This window comes from Erinaceus europaeus, chromosome 8 (genome assembly GCF_950295315.1).
Source record: "Erinaceus europaeus chromosome 8, mEriEur2.1, whole genome shotgun sequence".
In the NCBI taxonomy this organism is placed as follows: domain Eukaryota; kingdom Metazoa; phylum Chordata; class Mammalia; order Eulipotyphla; family Erinaceidae; genus Erinaceus; species Erinaceus europaeus.
In genome coordinates this window covers 121414706-121433641 of record NC_080169.1, presented here as the reverse complement: position 1 = coordinate 121433641, position 18936 = coordinate 121414706, and the positions used below count along the sequence as shown (strand labels likewise).

Sequence of the window (18936 nt, the reverse complement as noted above, 5' to 3'; positions counted from 1 at the left end):
TCCTCTCTCCATTTCTCTCTGTCCTAGCCAACAACGACGACTTCAATAACAACAATAACTACAACAACAATAAAAAACAAGGGCAACAAAAGGGAAAATAAATATTAAATTATAATATTTATAATATAGAAATTATAATAAATATTAAAATTTTTTAAAAAGAATAAAACTCAAGTAGTCATAGCCCTGAGTGGACATTGCTGGGTTTAGTGAGAGCTATTTTAAATCTTTTTTAAAAATAAATATTTATTTATGATTGAATGGAAACAGAGAAATTGAGAAGGGAGAGGGAGATAGAGAGGGAGAGTGACAGAGAGACGCCTGCAGCCCTGCCTCACCACTCCTGAAGCTTCCCCCCTGTAGGTGGGGAGCAGGTCCTTGCACTGATTAATGTGTGAGCTTAACCAGGTGGCTCCTTTTAAATCATATATATATATATATATATATATATATATATATATATATATATATATATATGGCTATTTTGTCCAGTTTTTATTCTTTGTTCAAGAGTTGAAACTGGCCTAAACTTTTCCCCCTTTTGGCCTTTCTTTGGTCCAGCTATCATTAAAGGTCCGAGCTACTCCATAGTCCCTTTGCTCAGAGAATGTGTGTTGGTTTGAAATTAGCAAGTCACTATTTCGTAGCAAACACCAGTGAGACCATCTGAGCCTCCATTTCTCATTGGTGGGGGGAGACACTATTTGTCTCTTGATCTAAATCTTCTGGAGTTCCAGGGCTATCCAGGTTTTGTGGTCCTTCTTAGTCACTTTTGGCAAGAGTCAGTTTTTCTAAGGAATCGACCGTATCCCTGGAGGTTCCTGGTGGCTTGTAATAACACTGGATCTCTTAAATCTCTGTTGTGCCTATAATTATATCCCTTTATCATTCCTTATTGTGAAAACAGCATACTGGTGCTAGAGATATATAGCTTTAATATTCTCTCAAAAAAATTTTTTTTGACCTCAGCATTCTATATTTTTTTCTCTTTTGTTAATTTACATTCTTAGTATTTCCTTTCTTCTACTTTTTTTGAACTTTTTTTGTTATCTTTATTTATTTACTAGATAGAGACAGCCAGAAATTGAGAGGAAGGAGGAGATAGAGAGGGAGAGAGACAGAGAGACACCTGCAGCCCTGCTTCACCACTCGTGAAGCTTCCCCCCTGCAGTTGGGGGCCGGGGGCTTGAACCCAGGCCCTGGCTCACTGTAGTGTGTGCGCTTAACCCGGTGCGCTAAAGCCTGGCCCCTCTTCCTTCGACTTTTTAAAGGATTTTATTATCAATGTGCTTTTCTAACAGCTTGTGTTGATGGCTTAACCCATTTTCCTATCTGGCTTCTCTCTTACTATATGATAAACATGCGTTGTAAGCACCATTGTTGATGTTTGATGAGTAATTTGGAGAAGGGTTTGCTTGTCTGTTTTTATGAAAGTCCTGTTGGTTCTGGCTGATGGTGATGTGGGGGATTGAATCTGAGACCCCAGAGCCTTGGACAGGAGAGTCTTGCAGAACCATGACGCTGGGTACCCAGCCCAGATAACTGATGTTAACGCTGGTTTACAGATATCTTCCCGTTTTTATTTTGTTTTGTCCTTAGATCTCTGGGTTGTTTGGAAAGCAGAAATAGCAATTTTCAGATTGTAACACATGTGGCGATCTAGAGGATATTATTCTATTATTACTCTTTTTTTTTTTTTACCAGAGCACTGCTCAGGTCTGGGGAATTGAACCTGGGACCTCAAAGCCTTAGGCATGAGAGTCTCTTTGCAAAACCATTATGCTATCTCCCAGACCCTGTTACTGATTTCTAACTTAATGGTGTCAGAAAACTGTCAGGGAGTGGGCTCCATGGTTAGGGCACCGAACTTCATGCCTGAGGCCTAGAGTCTGAGCCCCTCCACCCACATTTCTGGGAACAGTGTGCTGGTGTCTTTCTCCCTCATGAAACAGATAAGTAGGGGGCAGGGCGGGGCGCAGCTGGTTAAGCGTACATGGTACTAAGCTTAAGGACCCGTGCAAGGATCTGGTTTGAGCCCCCAGCTCCCCACCTGCAGGGAGGACACTTGACCAGCGGTGAAGCAGGTCTGCAGGTGACTGTCTTTCTCTCTCCCTCTCTGTCTCCCCCTCCTCACCTCAGTTTCTTTGTGTCCTATGCAATAAAAATGGGGGGAATGGCCTCCAGGAGCAGTGGATTCGTAATGCCAGCACCATGCCCCAGAGAGAACCCTGGAGGCCAAGAAAAAAAAAAAAAACAACTAAATATAGGTGTGCCTGTGTGCATATATGTGGTGATGTGTGACTTCAGGTATTAGACTCTGGAGCATGAGGTCCGGAGTTCGATTCCCAGCGACACCAATGCCAGAGTGATGCCCTGGCTCTGTCTTCATATCTTTCTTATAAGTAAATAGTTGTAAATGGGCATATGGAAGCACCTAATCTTCTGAAAATCATGTGAAATTTGCTTTATGATCTAGACAGTGTTTTTCTTTCTTTTTTTTTTAACATTTATTTATTTATTTTCCCTTTTGTTGCCCTTGTTGTTTTATTGTAATGGTCATTGATGTCATCATTGTTGTTGGCTAGGATAGAGAGAAATGGAGAGAGGAGGGGAAGACAGAGAGAGAGAGAGAGAGAAAGATAGACACCCGCAGACCTGCTTCACCACCTGTAAAGTGACTCCCCTACAAGTGGGGAGCCGGGGGCTTGAACTGGGATCCTTAAGCCGGTCCTTGCGCTTCATGCCACATCTGCTTAACCCGCTACGCTACTGCCCGACCCCCCTAGACAGTGTTTTTCTTAATGTTCTGAGAGACTTGGAAAGCTTTTGTTTCCTTGGTCTTTAGTTCACAAGGAGTGTTCAAATTTTCTCTAAACTCTGGCTGGCTGGGTTTATCAATTATGAAAAGAGGCATGTCAGATTCGCCCCTAGGGACTTGTCCACTTCCCCTGAAGTTCTGCCAGTCCAGGTTCAGCAGTTGGAAGCCCTGTTACTAGATTAGGGCCAGGGAAATAGCACTGACAGTAGTCTGCAGCAAACTGAGCCCCCACAGGTCCCGGGTTCAATCCCCAACACCACTGTAAAATCCAGCTGAGGTGTGCTCTGGTAACTAATAGTAGATTTGTTACTAAGTTAAAATTTTAAGCCTGGTCAATTTAGCATTGTACATTGATCTTTTTCTAGAGTCTCTTTCGTCTGAGATGGGAGAGTTGCATCCTTAAAATATTGTTAATTCTGGGCTGGGGCAGTAGGTCAATAGAGCAAATACTGTACTTCTCTCTGTCTGTCTGTCTCTCTCTCCTTCTCTCTCTCCCTCTCTCCCCTCCCCCACATATATATCTTTAGAAATATGTGGTGTTGGGGGGTGCACCTGGTTGAGCAAACATGTTACCATGTTCAAGGACCTGGTTTAAGCCCTTGCTCCCCACCTGCAGGGGGAAACATCACAAGCTGTGAAGCAGGGCTGCAGGTGTCTCCCTCCTCCTCTCTCAGTTTCTCTGTTCTGTCAAAGGAAAAAAAAGAGGGACAGGGGAGTAGCCACCAGGAGCAGTAGATTTGCTGTGTAAACAATGAGCCCCAGTGATGTTCTTGTGGCAAAAAAATAAAAAAAGAACTCACAGTCACCATGTGCAAGGACCTGGGCTCAAGCTCCCGCTCCCCACCTGCAGATGTCTGTCTGTCTCTGTCTGTGGGCAGCATGCCGTAGGTCACCGAGAGCCCCTGCTTCCCACCTGGTCTACGTGCAGAGAGCTGGCGGGCCAGGCCCAGCCAGCCCGGTTCTCAGAAGCCGCCACTCTGCTCACTGTGTCTGTTGCTCCCCTCCCCCTCGACAAGCAAGCCTGTGCACGGGGTTGTTAGGAAAGTCACAGCGTATTTATTTTTCTTTGCAAAAATGCATCGTGACTTCTCTGACAACACATAATTTAGCACAAAAAAGGCGGCAAGGGACAGCTGTGGGCAGAGATGAACCCGGCCCAGAGAGGAGACTCCCACCGTTGTATGTAATGGCCATCTTACCATCCACTGCTCCCATTCTTTTTTTTTTTTATCTTTATTTATTGGATAGAGACAGCCAGAAATTGAGAAGAAGGGGGAGATAGAGAAAGGAGACAGACAGACACCTGCAACACTGCTTCACCACTTGTGAAGCTTTCCCCCTGTAGGTGGGGACTGGGGGCTCAAACCCAGGTCCTAGCGCACTATAACCTGTGTGCTCAACCAGGTGTGCCACCACCCGGCTCCCACTGCTCCCATTCTTTAAGACGTCTGCAGATCCTGCATTCACCACTTGTGAAGCTTCTCCCCTGTAAGTGGGGACTGGGGCCTTGAACCCAGATCCTTGCGCATTGTAATGTGTATTCAACCAGGTGCGCCACAGCCCAGCCCTGGGTGTTTATTTAGACACCATGTAGCTGGGTTTCTTCTCTCGTAATCTGAGCACTTTACCTTGTAAACATCCAGAACACCTGCTCCCAGCCACATATGTCATGGGGGTTTTCAGTTCAGGTGACAGCACACACGTGCACACACACACACACACACACACACACACACATGCTTACGGGTAAGTAAGCAGTTTCCTGACAGTTCCCCAGGACTGCTGAGGGTTTTCTAACTCCTCACCCCCCATGTTTGGGGTGGGGCAGAAGCTCACCGTCCTGGTTTCCGCCTCAGCCCTGAGCCTCACTCAGATGTCAGATCCTAGCCATCTAGCCTGAACCCTCTTCCTGCAGTTCCTTGGCCCAACTCTAACATTTAAAAAATATTTTATTTATTTACTTATCTGATATAGAGACAGAGAGAAATTGAGAGGGGAAAAGGAAACAGAAAGGGAGAGAGAAAGAGAGGCACCTACAGACCTGCTTCACCGCTCGTGAAGCTTCCCCCCTGCAGGTGGGGAACAGGAGCCCAAACCAGAGTCCTTCAAGCTTGGTAACATATGTTTAACCTGGTGTACCACTGCCCAGTTCCCTTTGCTTTTATTTTTTTTAACCAGAGCACTGGCTTGTGGTTCTTCTGGGAATTGAACCTGGGACCTCAGAGCCTTGAGAATGGAAGTCGTTTTTTGCAGAACCATGATGCTCTCTCCCCCACGACGTTTTCTTTTTTACCAGAACACTGCTCCGCTCTGCCGTGAGGGTGAAGGGGTGTGGGGATTGAACCTAGGATACTGGTGTCCCAGGCTTGAGAGTCTCTTTGCATAACCACTCTGCTATCTCCCCTGCCCTTTTCGATTCCATCTTCGCTTGCTCACTGAAGCTTCTCCCCCACCCAACCTCCTTAGTGTTCTCGCCTGGATGTGAAGGGGTGGATTGTTCTGGGCCCAAGGCACTGCTCAGTCCTGGCTTCTGCTGGTGCTGGGTATTGAACCCAGAGGTGTGTTTTGCTCTCATTAAAATGTGAATGTGGACATAAGAGCTGGGAGAGAGGTTTTATCTTATTTGTCAAGTTCATCTGTGTTTAAAGGGGGCCCAGGGCAGCTGAGGAGACAGCGCAGTGATTGTGGAGGGCTTATAAGTGTGAGGTCGCGAGTTCAAGTTCAATCCCTGGTACCTCACATGCCAGATCGATCGCTGGCCTCCTCTGTATGTTTTTTATTATTTATTTTTTTATAAAGAGGAAACACTGACAAAACCATAGGATAAGAGGGGTACAACTCCACACAATTCCCACCACCAGAACTCCATATCCCATCCCCTCCCCTGATAGCTTTCCTATTCTTTATCCCTCTGGGAGTATGGACCCAGGGTCATTGTGGGAGGCAGAAGGTGGAAGGTCTGGCTTCTGTAATTGCTGCCCCGCTGAACATGGGTGTTGACAGGTCGATCCATACTCCCAGCCTGTCTCTCTCTTTCCCTAGTGGGGTAGGGTCTGGGGAATCGGAGCTCCAGGACACATTGGTGGGGTTGTCTGTCCTGGGAAGTCTGGTTGGCATCATGGTAGCATCTGGAACTTGGCTGAAAAGAGAGTTAACATACGTGGTCCAGGAGGTGGCACAGTGATTAAGCTTTGGGCTCTCAAGCATGAGATCCCGAGTTCGATCCCCGGCAGCACATGTGCCAGAGTGGTGTCTGGTTCTCTCTCTCCTATCTTTCTCATAAGTAAATAAAATCTTTTTTATAAAAAGAGAGAGAGAGAGAGAGTTAACATACAAAGCCAAACAAGTTGTTGACTAATGATGAACCTTAAGGATGGAATAGTGCAGATGAAGAGTTTGGGGGTCTCCGTTATAGAGAGCTAGCAGGCCTATTTTAGTTCTATTCCATAGGCCCCCTTGTACTGATAAATCTTGGCTCCATCCTCCCAGAGGGATAAAGAATAGGAAAGCTATCAGGGGAGGGGATGGGATAGGGAGTTCTGGTGATGGGAATTGTATGGAGTTGTACCCCTCTTATCCTATGGTTTTGTCAATGTTTCCTTTTTATAAATAAATAATAATAAATAAATAAATCTTTTTCTAGAAAGAGAAAGAGAAGGAAGGAGATGCTGGCATGATAGAGTAGCAGTAGCTCACAGGAGTTGTGTGCAAGTGGTGACGATGACGATGTGGGGGAAGACAGCATAGTGGCTATGCAAACAGACTCTCATGACTGAGACTCCAAAGTCTCAGGTTCAATCCCCCGCAGGACTCTGGTAAACATAATTAATCAATTAATGATGGTAGCCCATGAGGTGGCACAGTGGGTAAGGCATTAGGCTCTCAAGCTGGAGGTCCCGGGTTTTATCCCTGGCATCTCCTTTGTCAAAGCGATGCTCTGATTATCTTCTCGCCCAATAAACAGCCAAGAAATAAAGACGCAGGAGCAGGAGCAATGAATGCAGTGTTAAGAATCGGGGCATTGGGGAGTCAGGTGGTAGCGCAGCGGGTTAAGCACACGTGACACAAAGTGCAAGGACCGGCTTAAGGATCCCAGTTCGAGCCCCCGGCTCCCCACCTGCAGGGGAGTCGCTTCCCAGGCGGTGAAGCAACAATAACAACAATAGTAACTACAACAACAATAAAAAAAAAAAAAAAAAGAAGACTTTAAAAAAAAAAGAGTTGGAGCCTGAGGTCCTGAGTTTAGTCTCTGGCATCGTATGTGCCACAGTGATGCTCTTTCTGTCTTGTTTATGTCTTTCTCTCTCATTGATAAATCTTTGGGTTTTTTTAAGTGATGATAGGGTGCTGGGTGGCAGCACACCTGGTTGCCATGAGCAAGGACCCAGGTTCGAGCCCCTCACCCACCACCTGCAGGGGGGAAGCTTCACAGGCAGCAAAGCATATCTGCAGGTGTCTCTCTCCCTCTCTATCTCCCCTTTCTCCTTCTGTTTCTCTCTGTCCTATCAACTTTTTTCTTCCTATTTTGGGACAGAGAGAAATCAAGAGGGAGAGGGAGAGGCAGAGAAGGAGAGAGAGATAGATAGACACCTGCAGACCTGCTTTGGCACTCACTGGGGAAGTTTACCCCCTCTCCTTGCAGGTGGGAATCGGGGCTTAAACTCAGCTCCTTGCCCATGGTAACATGTGTGCTCAACCGCTATGCCACCACTTGGCCCCCACAAATAAATATTTTTTCTAAAGTTTTTTTTTATATATTTATTTATTTACTTTCCCTTTTGTTGCCCTTGTTTTTTTATTGTTGTAGTTATTGTTGTTATTGATGATGTCGTTGTTGGATAAGACAGAGAGAAATGGAGAGAGGAGGGGAAGACAGAGAGGGGGAAAGAAAGACAGACACCTGCAGACCTGCTTCACCGCCTGTGAAGCGACTCCCCTACAGGTGGGGAGCCCGGGGCTCAAACCACGATCCTTATGCCGGTCCTTGCGCTTCACACCATGTGCGCTTAACCTGCTGTGCTACCGCTGGACTCCCCTAGATAAATATTTTTTAAGGAATAATACATATAATAAGTCAGTCTTTACAAAGAATTCTAATGAATCAAAGAGAGCAGCCTCCCCCCCGGTCTCCTGGACACCAGTTGTCCAGTGCATCAGCGGTGCTTACCCCCCCACCCCAGCTCCATCCTTTTTTTTTTGCTCCAAAGGACACAAAAAAGTCTTTTTAATTGCTGAGTAGTACTCCATTGAGACTATGTCACATGGCTTCCTTTTTTTTCCTTCTTCCCTCCCTTCCTTCCTTTTTTTTTTTTTAATAATTTATTTCTTTATTGGGGAATTAATGCTTTACATTCAACAGTAAATACAATAGTTTGTACATGCATAACATTCCCCAGATTCCCATTTAACAATACAACCCCCACTATGTCATTCATCATCTTTCATGGACCTGGATTCTCCCCACCCACCCACCCACCCCAGGGTCTTTTACTTGGGTGCCATATGCCAATTCCATTTCAGGTTCTACTTGTGTTTTCTCTTCTGATCTTGTTTTTCAACTTCGGCCTGAGAGTGAAATCATCCCATATTCATCCTTCTGTTTCTGACTTATTTCACTCAACATGATTTTTTCAAGGTCCATCCAAGATCGGCTGAAAACGGTGAAGTCACCATTTTTTACAGCTGAGTAGTATTCCGTTGTGTATATAGACCACAACTTGCTCAGCCACTCATCTGTTGTTGGACACCTGGGTTGCTTCCAGGTTTTGGCTATTACAAATTGTGCTGCCAAGAACATATGTGTACACAGATCATTTTGGATGGATGTGTTGGGTTCCTTAGGATATATCCCCAGGAGAGGAATTGCAGGGTCATAGGGTAGGTCCATTTCTAGCCTTCTGAGAGTTCTCCAGACTGTTCTCCACAGAGGTTGGACCAATTTACGTTCCCACCAGCAGTGCAGGAGGGTTCCTTTGACCCCACACCCTCTCCAGCATTTGCTGCTGTTCCCTTTTCTGATGTATGACATTCTCACAGGAGTGAAGTGATATCTCATTGTTGTCTTGATTTGCATTTCTCTGACAATAAGAGACTTAGAGCATTTTTTCATGTGTTTCTCGGCCTTTTGGATCTCTTCTGTGGTGAATATTCTGTCCAAGTCTTCCCCCCATTTTTGGATGGGGTTATTTGTTGTCTTGTTGTTGAGTCTGGCAAGCTCTTTGGTTATTAAATGTTGGTTATTAAACTCTTATCTGATGTATGGCATGTAAAGATCTTCTCCCATTCTGTGAGGGGTCTCTTGGTTCCTTTTTTTTTTTAATTATCATTATTTATTTATTTATTGGATAGAGGCAGCCAGAAATCAAGAGGGAATAGGGTGATAGTGAGAGAGGGAGAAAGACACCTGCAACACTACTTCACCACTCGCAAAGCTTTCCCCCCTGCAGGTGGGGACCAGGGGCTTGAACCTGAGCCCTTGTGCGCTATAATGTGTGCGCTCAATCGGGTACACCACCACCCTCTATCCTTTTTTTAAATGTTATATTGTTAGTAACTTAATATTGATTTAGAAAAATTATGAGATTACAGGAGTATAACTCCACACCATTCCCACCACCAGAGTTCTGTGTCCCCATCTCCTCTGCTGGAAACTGCAGCGGTTCTCCCAAGGTCACTGATAAGGTTGAATATTATTTCTGTATCTATCTATCTACCTATATTTATATACATTTTCTCTTTTGTTCCTCATGGTTCTGCCTCCCTTTCTAAGTCACATCTACACCTATTACTACTTCCAAATGTCCTTGCTTTTTTCCTCTCCTCTCTCCAGGTCCTGTTGGAATTGGAGTTCAGAGCCCTCTGGTCATCTTCCCCTATCATTTCTCCCCCTCTGGGAGAATGAAACAAAATTCTTTTTGGAGTGCAGAAGGTGGGAGTTGTGGCTTCTGTCATTGCTTCTCCGATGGACATGGGTGTTGGCAGGTGGATCCACACCCCCCAGCCTATTTCTATCTTTTCCTAGTGGGGCAGGGCTCTGGGGAGGGAGGTGGGTTTCCAGGACACATGGGTGAGGTCGTCTGCCCAGGGAAGTCAGGATGGCGTCACAGTAGCGGCTACCACTTGGTGGCTGAAAGGTGGTAAGAAATATAAAGCAGGACAAAGTGTCTAATAAACGGCAAGCAGAGAATAGGCACAGAGCAGATGAGGAGTCTTAAGGTGGAGAGCAGTGAGCAAGTCTATTTTAGATGTGTTCCAGGACTTTAGTCAATTCTGTTTGCAGCTCAGTCCTGACCCCTCACTCATGACCCCTGTGCATCTGACCTCCCCTGCCCTCCCCTCCAGGCCCTTCTGCTGCCTGTCCCGGGCTCACACACTGTCTCCCCACTCCAACCCCAGGCTCGGGGCCCCCCGTGCCCGCCCCCGACCTCCTGATGCAGATCAAGCAGGAGGGCGAGTTACAGCTGCAGGAGCAGCAGGCCCTGGGCGTGGAGGCCTGGGCCGCGGCTGGGCAGCCCGACGTCGGGGAGGAGCCTTGGGGCCTCGGCCAGCTGGACGCGGGGGCGGCCGACGTCTCCACCGACGCCGCCCCTGGTGAGTGACCTGCAGCGGAGATGGGGGACCTCGGGTGGGCAGGGGGTGCTCTGCGGACAGCCCTGGGCTCCCCAACATCTGCCTGGACGCTTCCAGACCATAGTGGGCCCTCGGGGCTCCTCTGTCCCCATCCTGGTGGCCTCCCTGCTGCTCTCGGGCACTGACCCAACTGTCCAGGTAAAATAAGTAAAATAAGTGGGTGACATTAGAGCTTCCGGGGCCCCTGGGGGAGGACTAGGGGGCTGGAGCAGGCTGGGGTGAGAAGGAGAGGACATTGGCCTCGTTCTTTTTCAGTCTCATATTTATTATTGTCGTACACCTGCAGGCCTGCTTCCCCGTCCTCCCTGCAGGTGGGAGCAGCGGCTCGAGCCAGGGTTCTTGCACACGATGACATGTGCACTTAACCAGGTGCACTACTGCCCAGCTCCCCTGTTGTTTTTCTTTAAAAAAACAAAACAAAAACAAAGGGAGTCGGGCTGTAGCGCAGCCGGTTAAGTGCAGGTGGTGCAAAGCGCAGGGACCGGCGTAAGGATCCCGGTTCGAGCCCCGGCTCTCCACCTGCAGGGAGTCGCTTCCCAGGCGGTGAAGCAGGTCTGCAGGTGTCTGTCTGTCTCTCCCCCTCTCTGTCTTCCCCTCCTCTCTCCATTGCTCTCTGTCCTATCCAACAATGACAACAATAATAACTACAACAACAACAACAACAAAAAACAAGGACAACAAAAAGGGAATAAATAAATATTTAAAGAAAAACATTTTTTAAAGCTTTATTTTAAAATACTGTATAGCATGAAAATGGAGGCTTTTGTCCCTCAAATCATTCTGCCCTCTTTTTTTGGATTTTTTTTCTTTTTTTTTTTTTAATATTCATTTATTTATTCCTTTTTGTTGCCCTTGCTGTTGTTATTGATGTCGTCATTGTTGGATAGGACAGAAAGAAATGGAGAGAGGAGGGGAAGACAGAGAGGGGAGAGAAAGACAGACACCTGCAGACCTGCTTCACCGCCTGTGAAGTGACTCCCCTGCAGGTGGGGAGCCGGGGGCTCGAACCGGGGTCCTTTACGCTGGTCCTTGGGCTTTGTGCCACCTGCACTTAACTGCCCGACTCCCTTTTTTAAACATTTTTATTCATTTTTAGTGAGAGAGAAAGAGGGAAAGAGACTAGAGCACTGCTCAGCTCTGGGTGATGGTAACGCTATGGACCTTTGGTGCTCCAAGCATGAAAAGTCTTTTTGCAGAACCATTATACTGTCTCCCCAGCCATACTCTTAAATTTATTTATATACCTTTATTGGATAGAGACAGAAATTGAGAGAGGAGAGAGAGAGAGGGACCTGCATCACTGCCACACCACTTATGAAGCTTCTCCCCTGCAAGTGGGAGTCAGGGACTTGAACCCAAGTCTTTGCACATGATAGCATGGGTTCTCAACCAGATGTGCTGTCACCTGGCCCTGTCATTCTTCTTCTAAATCTATGTAGTTTTATTATTTTTTAAAGATTTTGTTTATTTATTCATGATAAATAATAGGAGAGAGAGAGAGAGAACCAGACATCACATCACTCTGGTACATGTGCTGCCGGGCATTGAACTTGGGACCTCATGCTTGAGAGTCCAAAACCTTATCCACTGTGCCACCTCCCAGACCACCACGTAATTTTATTTTTTTTAAGAAGCATTTTTATTATTTTTTTATTTATTCACTCATTTATTGGATAGAGACAAAGAAATTGAGGTGGAAGGGGGAGCTAGAGAAGGAGAGAGACACCTACAGACTTGCTTCACCACTCAGGTGGGGACCAGGGGCTTGAACCAGGTCCTTGCACATGGTAATGTGTGTGCCTAACCGGGTGTGCCATCACCCAGCCACCTATTAATGTATTTATTTTGGATAGAGTCAGAGAAATTGAGAAGGAAGGGGAAGATTGAGAAATAACGCCTGCAGATTAGTTTAACCACGTGTGAAGCTTCCCTTTTCCTGCAGGGTGGGGACTGGGGACTTGAACTCGGGTCCCTGTGCACTGTAATGTGTGAACTCAACCAGGTGCGCCCCCGCCCGCCCCTCATAACTATACACTTTTGAAACCAGTTTGACCACGGGATACTTTCTGGCACACCTGCTCTGAGCAGCCCCAACTGGGGTCTCCCGGGGGTGGTTTGCTGTTCATCTTCTCCTACCAGGCTTCCCCCAGCCTCCCTGTCCCCCACCCTGACCTACCTCCCCCCCCCTCTCTTTCTCTCTCTCTCTCTCTCCCGTTCTGTCTCTCTCCCTTTCTCTCTCCCTCTCTCTTTCTCTCTCTCTCTCCCGTTCTGTCTCTCTCTCTTTCTCTCTCTCCCTTTCTCTCTTTCTCTGTCTTTTTCTCTCTCTCGCTTTCTCTCTCCCTTTCTTTCTCTCCCTGTCTCTCCCTTTCTCTCTCCTTCTCTCCCTTTCTTTCTGTCTCTCTCTCCCTTTCTCTCTCTTTCTCTCCCTTTCTTTCTCTCTGTCTCTCCCTTTCTCTTTCTCTCCCTTTCTCTCTCTCTCTGTCTCTCTCCCTTTCTCTTTTTCTCTCCATTCTCTCCCTTTTTCGCTCTCTCTCTCTCTCCCTTTCTTGCTTTCTCTCTCTCCCTTTCTCTCTCTCTCCCTTTCTCTCCCTCTCTTTCTCTCTCCTTGCAGGCGTCCACTCCAGCTTCTCGACCACCATCCCGCCCACCTCCTGGCAGGCCGACCTGCCCCCCCACCACCCGTCCTCAGCGTGCTCTGACGGGGCATTGAAGCTCAGCACAGCTGCTACTTCAACAGAAGGTACAGGCAGGGTGGGGGCACAGAGGCGGGGGGTTGCAAGCAGCCCTGCTCCCCACCCCAGTTTCTAGGGGGAGCTTCACTGGCCTGTCAGCCACAGATTTTATGTGTCTGTGGGGCCTCCCAGATTCTCAGGCTCTGGGGCCCCTCCCTGTCCTTTGCAGGTGACATTCCCTGGGTGGTTCTGAGAAACTCCCTCCGGAGAGGCTGCGGGCCCGAGCTGTTCTCTGCTAGAATCCTCACCCCACCCTGAGAAAAAACATGTTGCTTAGGACACTGGCCTACAGCCCCTGGGGAGGCTGATTAGTGGATAGAGACAGAAATTGAGTGGGGAGAAGGAGGTGGTGGTGGGGGGGGGCTGTGTGGAGTGTTTGTGTCACCTCGGCGCCACCCTTGTGCTTTCGGGTGTTGGGTCCTGACCAGTGGTCCGTTAGGCTCAATTCAGGACAGCTTTGTCATATATATATTCCATTTTGTTGCCCTTGTTTTTATTGTTGTAGTTATTTTATTATTGTTGTCGCTGGATAGGACAGAGAGAAATGGAGAGAGGAGGGGAAGACAAAGAGGGGGAGAGAAAGATAGACACCTGCAGACCTGCTTCACCGCCTGTGAAGCGACTCCCCTGCAGGTGGGGAGCCAGCGGCTCGAACCAGGATCCTTGTGCCGGTCCTTGCGCTTTGCGCCATGTGCGCTTAACCCACTGTGCTACCGCCAGGCTCCCTCAGGACGGCTTTTACAAAGCACATCAGGAACGTCGTTGTCGTAGGCCTTTTTGAGGACCTTTCCAGGACCGTGCCCTGACCGCGAGCTAGCAGTGGGAGGGGCGGCCCCAGTCTCTGCAGGGAGGCTGGGTGAGCCTACTGTGCCACTCGAGGGACTCGAGCCTGACAGGAACTCTGAGGTTCCACAGGCTCCCGTGGGAAAGAGAAATATCTACGTGCCTTGAGTCAGATTGATGTGGTTGTTGCGGGGAAAGGGGGAGATAGGGAGAGAGACACCTGCAGCACTGTTGCACCATTTATGAAGCTTCGCCCCTGCAGGTGGAGACTGGGGGCTTGAACGTGGGACCTTGCACAGCGTAATGTGTGCGCTCAACTAGGTGGGCCACCGCCTGGCCCCAATAAATAAAGTATTTCTTTTTTAATCAGACCAGGAAGTTCACTCACAGGTCATCACATGTGCAGGAGGCCCTTGGTATAATTATGATGAGGAGGAGGAATGAGTCACGTCATCATGCCCAAGGACCTGGGTCCAGGTCCCCATCCCCACCTGCAGGGGTAAAGCTTTGCCAGTGGTGAAGCAGGGCTGCAGGTGTCTCTTTCTTCCTCCCTATCTCCCCCTTCCCTCTCGATTTTCTGGCTGTCTCTTTCCAATAAATAAATAAAGGTTTTTTTTTTAATTCAAAGAAGGGAGTTGGGCGGTGGGCGGTAGCACGGTGGGTTAAGCGCAGGTGGCACAAAGCACAAGGACCTTCACAGGCGGGGAAGCAGGTCTGCAGGTGTCTGTCTTTCTCTCTCCCTCTCTGTCTTCCCCTCCTCTCTCCATCTCTCTCTGTCCTATCCAACAACGACAACACCAATAACTACAACAATAAAACAACAGGGGCACCAAAAGAGAAGGAAAAAATAACTAGGTCAAATAATGATGTCTAACCCCTCTGTCTTTCTCAGCAGATGTAAAAATCGTGATCAAAACCGAAGTGCAGGAGGAGGAGGTGGTGGCCACGCCGGTACACCCCACAGACCTGGAAGCCCACGGGACCCTGTTCGGGCCCGGCCAGCCCGCGAGGTTCTTTCCCAGCCCGGTCCAGGAGGGCGCCTGGGACAGCGCGGCCGGCTCGTTCCCCGCCCAGGACCCTGTGCTGGGGCTCCGGGAGCCGGCCCGGCCCGAGAGGGACATGGGGGAGCTGAGCCCCGCCGTGGCCCAGGAGGAGACCCCGCCGGGAGACTGGCTCTTTGGGGGGGTCCGCTGGGGCTGGAACTTCCGCTGCAAACCCCCGGTGGGCCTGAACCCCAGGACTGGGCCGGAAGGGCTGCCCTACCCCGCGGCTGACAGCGGAGAGGCGGTGCTGGACCCCAGCCAGGCCGCGGGGGCCAGGCCCTTCCACGACCCCTGCAAGTACCCAGGAAGGACCAAGGGCTTCGGCCACAAGCCGGGCCTGAAGAAGCACCAGGCCGCGCCCCCCGGGGGCCGACCGTTCGGCTGCCCCACCTGCGGGAAGAGCTTCCAGCTGCAGGTGAGCCTGAGCGCGCACCAGCGCACCTGCGGGGGAGGCGGCAGCGCGGGCGCCGACGGGGCGGCGGGGGCGGCAGGTGCGGCGGGGGCGGCGGCAGGGGCGGCCCCCGGGGGCGGCGGAGCTGCCCGGGATGGCAGCGCCCTGCGCTGCGGAGAATGCGGGCGCTGCTTCACCAGGCCCGCGCACCTGATCCGTCACCGCATGCTGCACACCGGTGAGCGGCCCTTCCCCTGCACCGAATGCGAGAAGCGCTTCACCGAGCGCTCCAAGCTCATCGACCACTACCGGACGCACACGGGCGTGCGGCCCTTCACCTGCACCGTCTGCGGCAAGAGCTTCATCCGCAAAGACCACCTGCGCAAGCACCAGCGCAACCACGCAGCGGGCGCCAAGGGCGGGCCCCGCGCCCCGCCACCCCCGCCGCCGCTGCCCCCTGCGCCCCCCGACCCTTTCAAGGCCCCGGCCGCCGCCAAGGCACCCTTGGCCGCCACGGACCTGGTCACCGACTGGACTTGCGGCCTGGGAGTGCTGGCACCCACCGACAGCGGCGGGGAGCTGTGAGCCGGCCACCCAAACCCCTGCATGGCTGGGAGGGCTGCCGTTGGTCCCTACCCAGGTGAGGGCAAAAGTCGGGGACCCTGTGGCCGGCAGTGGCCAGTGGAAGGACGGCCACCCTCCCAGCAACCAGGCACACAGGTGGTGGCTTGGCTGATTGTGAAACTGAGCACCTAGACTTTTAAGTAATTTAATGATGGGGTTTTTTTGGTTTTTGTTTTGGGGTTTTTTGTTTGTTTTTTTTTTTTTTTGGTTTTTGTTTGTTTTTAGCCTGGGGGGGGAGCTGGAAAAGAATAAGTAGCAGTTGAAACTTTAGAGCAGAGTTTTGTTTTTGTTTTTTGGTGGTGGGGGGAGGTTTGGTTTCTCAGCATGTTTCTTGGCTGTGACACCCCTCCCCCCAACTATGCCCTGTGTGCCCCCTTCCCTCAAAAGAGGCCCCCCAGGAGTGGGAGGGGGAGAGCTGGGGGCCCCAGCCTCACCTCAGCAGGGACAGACTGTCCAAAGGCAACTGGTTCCATTACTGAGGTCACCACCCCACCCCCACAGTGCTGCGCCAGCCTCCCCACCCCCCATCCGCAGCTCCTGTCAGGGCGTCCTTCTGACTCTGGTAAAAAGAGAGCCCCTGAGAACAGTGTCGGGGTGCACAGGGCTGACTGGACGGTGGCCCCTGCTGCATGGCAGGCCACAGAGCAGGGAGCCCCACCTGGCCTAGGAGCCCCCCACCCCCAGCCAGCTGCTGGGGGTCCTTCTCACTGTGCCGTGTTCTATGCCCCTGTGCAGTGTTCAGGCCCAACTTTGTTTCTGGTTAGAAAGAAATGACTCATGGGGCCTACACCCCAGCCTCCAGGAGCAGCTGGAAGAGGTGTGGGGAGCTACCTGGCGGCAAGATGCAGCCAGCCCTGCCCCCCCAAAAAATCAGTTTGGGCAGAGGACAGCTTTTCCTTTCCTGTCCTCTTAGGATTATCCAGCCTCCCTGGAGTGGTGGCCCCCTCCCTTAGGGGTCAGGTCTGAGAGGCTGGGTGAGTGGCCTCGTGCCCTGGTGGACATTGGGGTGCAGTGGAGCGGGGAGAGGCCCCTGATTCCACACAGACCCCTGGATCTCATTCTGTTGGTTCAGCCAGAGTTGTGTCCCCCAGATTGGTGGCTGGTGTCCCCTGCTGAGAGGATGGCCCTGGCCCCACCCTTCCTGCCCACCCCACCACCACCACCATCACCACCCACCCACCCACCCCCCCCCCCCCCCGTGTACTTTTCTTAGGCAATAGACTAGTTAAGAAGATTGTTTCTATGTACTGTATATTTTGTACCTGTTTACACTTCTAATATTGATATAACTGATATTTTGGAAAAAAAAAAAAAGAGAGAAAAAAAAAACAGAAGAGGAGATATCCTGTTAAAATAAAATCTAACCAGCACCAAAGGCGGTTGGTGGATTCCATTCTTAGAGCCGCCACAGCTTTGGCGCTGAGACTTCAAACCAGGCCGCCACCCTCCCCCACAGGATACTGGCACTCACTTCTGGGCCCGGACACCTGGGCACCAGAGAGCGCTGGTGTCAGGCACTGTCCCTGAGCACTGAGTGGGGAGGGGGGGGGTTTAGGAGGGAAGCCAGTATCCAGGAAGACAATCAGAACGTGTCTGGACACTTCACTGCCGATGGAAACAGTTTGTTAGACATTTACAACACATGGTTTCTGTGATTCTGGTTTATTTTTATTTTATTTTATTTTATTTTGAGAGAGAGACCAGAGCCCTGCTCAGCTCTGGCTGACGGTGGTGCTGGGGATTGAACCTGGGACCTCAGAGTCTCAGGCAGGAGAGTCTTTTTGCATCACCGTTATGCTGTCTCCACAGTCTTTTTTTTTTTTTAACTTTATTTTAAATTTTTTTTTTTAGTTATCTTTATTAAATAGAGTTAGCTAGAGACTGAGAGGGGTGGGGGAGATCAAGAGAGAGAGAAAGAGAGACAGACACCTGCTTCACTGCTCATGAAGCTCTCCCCCTGCAGGTACAGACTAGGGCCTCAAACCTGGGTCCTTGCACACTATAATGTGAGTGCTTAACCAGGTGCGCCACCGCCTGGCCGTACAGTCCTAGTTTTGTTTTGCCACCAGGGTTATCGCTGGGGCTCTGTACCAGTCCTATGAATCCACCACTTCCCATGGCTGTCTGTTGTTGTTGTGTTCCTTTATTTTGTTGTGTTTCTTGATAGGACAGAGAGAAATGGATAAGAGGGGGAGATAGGGAGAGAAAAAGCTACCGCCCAGTCCCCGTGGTCATGCTTTTATATGGAGCTGGGGGTCCAGGAGGAAATGCAGACTCCACGTGTGGCTGTTGGGGGCGGGCAGGGGCCTCCCTTGTGAAGGTCTGCCTGTCGTGTGTGAGGCTCCTGGTTCAGTCAGGCCAAGGAGGAGCCCCATGTCCCACAGTGGTGTCTGAACCAGGCCAGCCCCCACCTCCCCACCCACCAGAGATGGCGACTATGAATGTGTGAGTCATGATTTCAGTTCTCTTATCTTGATCATTATCTTAATGAGAGAGACCATAGCCCTGCTCAGCTCTGGCTGACAGTGGTGCTGGGGATCGAACCTGGGACCCCAGAGCCTCAGGTTTGAAAGTTGTTTGCAGAACTACTATGCTGTCTCTCCAGCCCTCTTTGTCATCAAGAAAATGAATGGACTTGTGAAATAAAATCCTTGGGGGCCAAGTAGTGGTGCACCCAGTTGAGCAGACACATTACCGTGCGCAAGGACCTGGGTTCAAGCCCCTGCTGCCCACCTGCAGAGAGGACACTTTACAATGGGTGAAGCAGGTCTGCAGGTGTCTGTCTTTCCCTCTCTATCTTCCCCTCCCTTCTCAATTTCTCTATCCTATCAAAATTAAAAAAAAAAAAAACTTTAAGAAACGAAAAAAATGGCTGTTTGGAGTGGTGGATATGTAGTACAGACACGGAACCCCAGT

General features: G+C 50.0%; 1 protein-coding gene across 7 annotated transcripts in view; it reads left to right on the top strand.

The window, feature by feature from the left end:
- ZNF746 (zinc finger protein 746) overlaps window positions 1–17354 on the top strand; it is a 32044-nt gene extending 14690 nt beyond the window's left edge. For 2 of the 7 annotated variants that reach the window (XM_060196789.1, XM_060196787.1), the window contains exons 5-8: window positions 10160–10408; window positions 13059–13187; window positions 14855–16998; window positions 17045–17354. In XM_060196789.1, the coding sequence (XP_060052772.1) occupies window positions 10160–10408; window positions 13059–13187; window positions 14855–15981 (1505 nt within the window). In that variant the 3' untranslated portion in view covers window positions 15982–16998; window positions 17045–17354. The remainder of the gene's footprint in view (window positions 1–10159; window positions 10409–13058; window positions 13188–14854; window positions 16999–17044) is intronic. The other 5 variants (XM_060196793.1, XM_060196791.1, XM_060196792.1 and 2 more) reach the window with 3 other exon arrangements.
- The last annotated feature ends 1582 nt before the right edge of the window (window positions 17355–18936 follow it).